The sequence below is a fragment of the Terrapene carolina genome, unplaced genomic scaffold, assembly GCF_002925995.2.
Source record: "Terrapene carolina triunguis isolate 2854851 unplaced genomic scaffold, T_m_triunguis-2.0 Scaffold69, whole genome shotgun sequence".
Classification (NCBI taxonomy): Eukaryota; Metazoa; Chordata; order Testudines; family Emydidae; genus Terrapene; species Terrapene triunguis.
Window position 1 is genome coordinate 6218343 of NW_020664420.1, and position 1704 is coordinate 6220046.

General features: G+C 47.3%; 1 protein-coding gene across 1 annotated transcript in view; it reads left to right on the forward strand.

Moving 5' to 3' along the window:
* The window catches only part of SLC14A1 (solute carrier family 14 member 1 (Kidd blood group)), a 52883-nt gene extending 51587 nt beyond the window's left edge, over positions 1-1296 (forward strand). Inside the window, exon 11 of the mRNA XM_026649215.1 lies at positions 1257-1296. Coding sequence (XP_026505000.1) covers positions 1257-1296 — 40 coding nt within the window. The remainder of the gene's footprint in view (positions 1-1256) is intronic.
* The last annotated feature ends 408 nt before the right edge of the window (positions 1297-1704 follow it).

Below are 1704 nucleotides of genomic sequence, written 5' to 3' on the forward strand. Positions count from 1 at the left end.
GTGGGGAAGGGGCATGGGATGGGGAAGAGAAGGGGATGGGGCAAGCGGGGGTAGGGGGGAAGCTGGAGCCCAGCATGCGGTATCCCCTTGGCAGAAGCTGGGGCTCCCCTGTTAAGCAGGCCCATCGAACCCTCACCCTGACAAGCCCCACCTCCCCTGTATCTGTACCACGCCGATGAGCCCCCCCAGACACCCTACCCACCGAGTCCCAACCACCTGCACCCCCACCCAAATGAACCCCACCTCCCCTGCACCTAGACCTCCCCGCTGAGCCACAAACACCTTCACCTGGATCCCCTGCAGAGTCCCACTGGCCCTGCACCTGGAACCCACCAATGAGCTTCTGTGCATCCAGATCTCCCACTGAGCCGCCCGCACCCAGATTGCCCCACAGAGAACTTTTTCACCCCAACCTGGATCCCCCCACACTAAGTCCCTCTGCGCTTGGATCCTGCTGCTGGGCTGAGCCTGCTCCCCCACACTTGGTGGGTGTCTATGAGGAGCTTCTCCCAGGTGTGAGGGGGCCACATGGGAGAGAGCACAAAGGTATTGGAAAATGTAACAATGAAGGCTGATACCTTGGGCCGACTGGCGGCAAGATTCAGCATCTTGAAACTGAATGAAAGATGTGAGGTAGGGTGGGGATAAGCTCTTAAAGGCCTTGAAAGTGAATGCAAGTAAGTCAAGCGCCAAAAGAGAAATATTCAAGGTGACCAGGCAGTATTTTCCTGCAAATTTTTTATTGATTTTTCAAACTGGAATATTTAAATATGAACAATGCTTCAAAAATCACTTGAAAAATGATACCGTTTGCCATGCTTTACTTGCTAAAGCTCTGCACAGCATTTTGTGGTGTTAATAAAAAATTGCACATCTAGGTTTCAGGGTTTCATATATGCATTTTCCTTCTCTGTTTAGTCACAGCATTTTTTCCAAAGGCGCACATTGTTGAAGTGATCGTAAAGATAGCAAATAGACTAAAAAGAGCTTGGAGAAGTAAGTTATATGTGAAGACAAGCAACAGAAAACTCAGCGGCTTGCCAGATTTTTAGAAGACTGTAACCAACGCCGGATGCAATATTTAGGGTTTGGTTTTACAACTCAGACGCTATTTGTGCTCGTGCAAATTTACATCTGCAATTAATTGCATCTAAATTACAGCGGTGCCACACAAAGCAATGATTAGATGCCCAAGTGCTAGTGTTCGCACCTGCAGCCGTGAGCAGTTAGCTGATGGCACAGTTTTGTGCCTGCAGGCCTGGAGGCCAGGATGAGGTCCTTAATATCAGGGCATAAGAGTCCAAACCAATTCTCTTTGAAGTCAACAGGTCCCTTCAATGGATATTGGTTTGGGTCATATTTTGTCCGGAGGATGCGTATGTTTATATTTCTCTGTACAGCTATATTCCTATGGAAAGTGTTAGCTATCACTGTCTGAACTGAAATCTACCTTGTCAAGGGAATCTGCACCAGAGAAGGTAAAAACCACAGAGGAAAGGCGAAGACCGGATTTCATTGATATTGCAAAATCTAGAGAGTTATATGGAGCATACATTTTAAGGGCCTGATCCTTAGCTGGCGGAAATCAGCCTCGTTACATTGACTTTGGCGGAGTTATTTCAGTTTATACCAGCTGAGAATCAGGGTTATTATAGCAATACTGAAGCAAGTCAATCAGAAAAAAAATAGAAACGAAATGTGTCT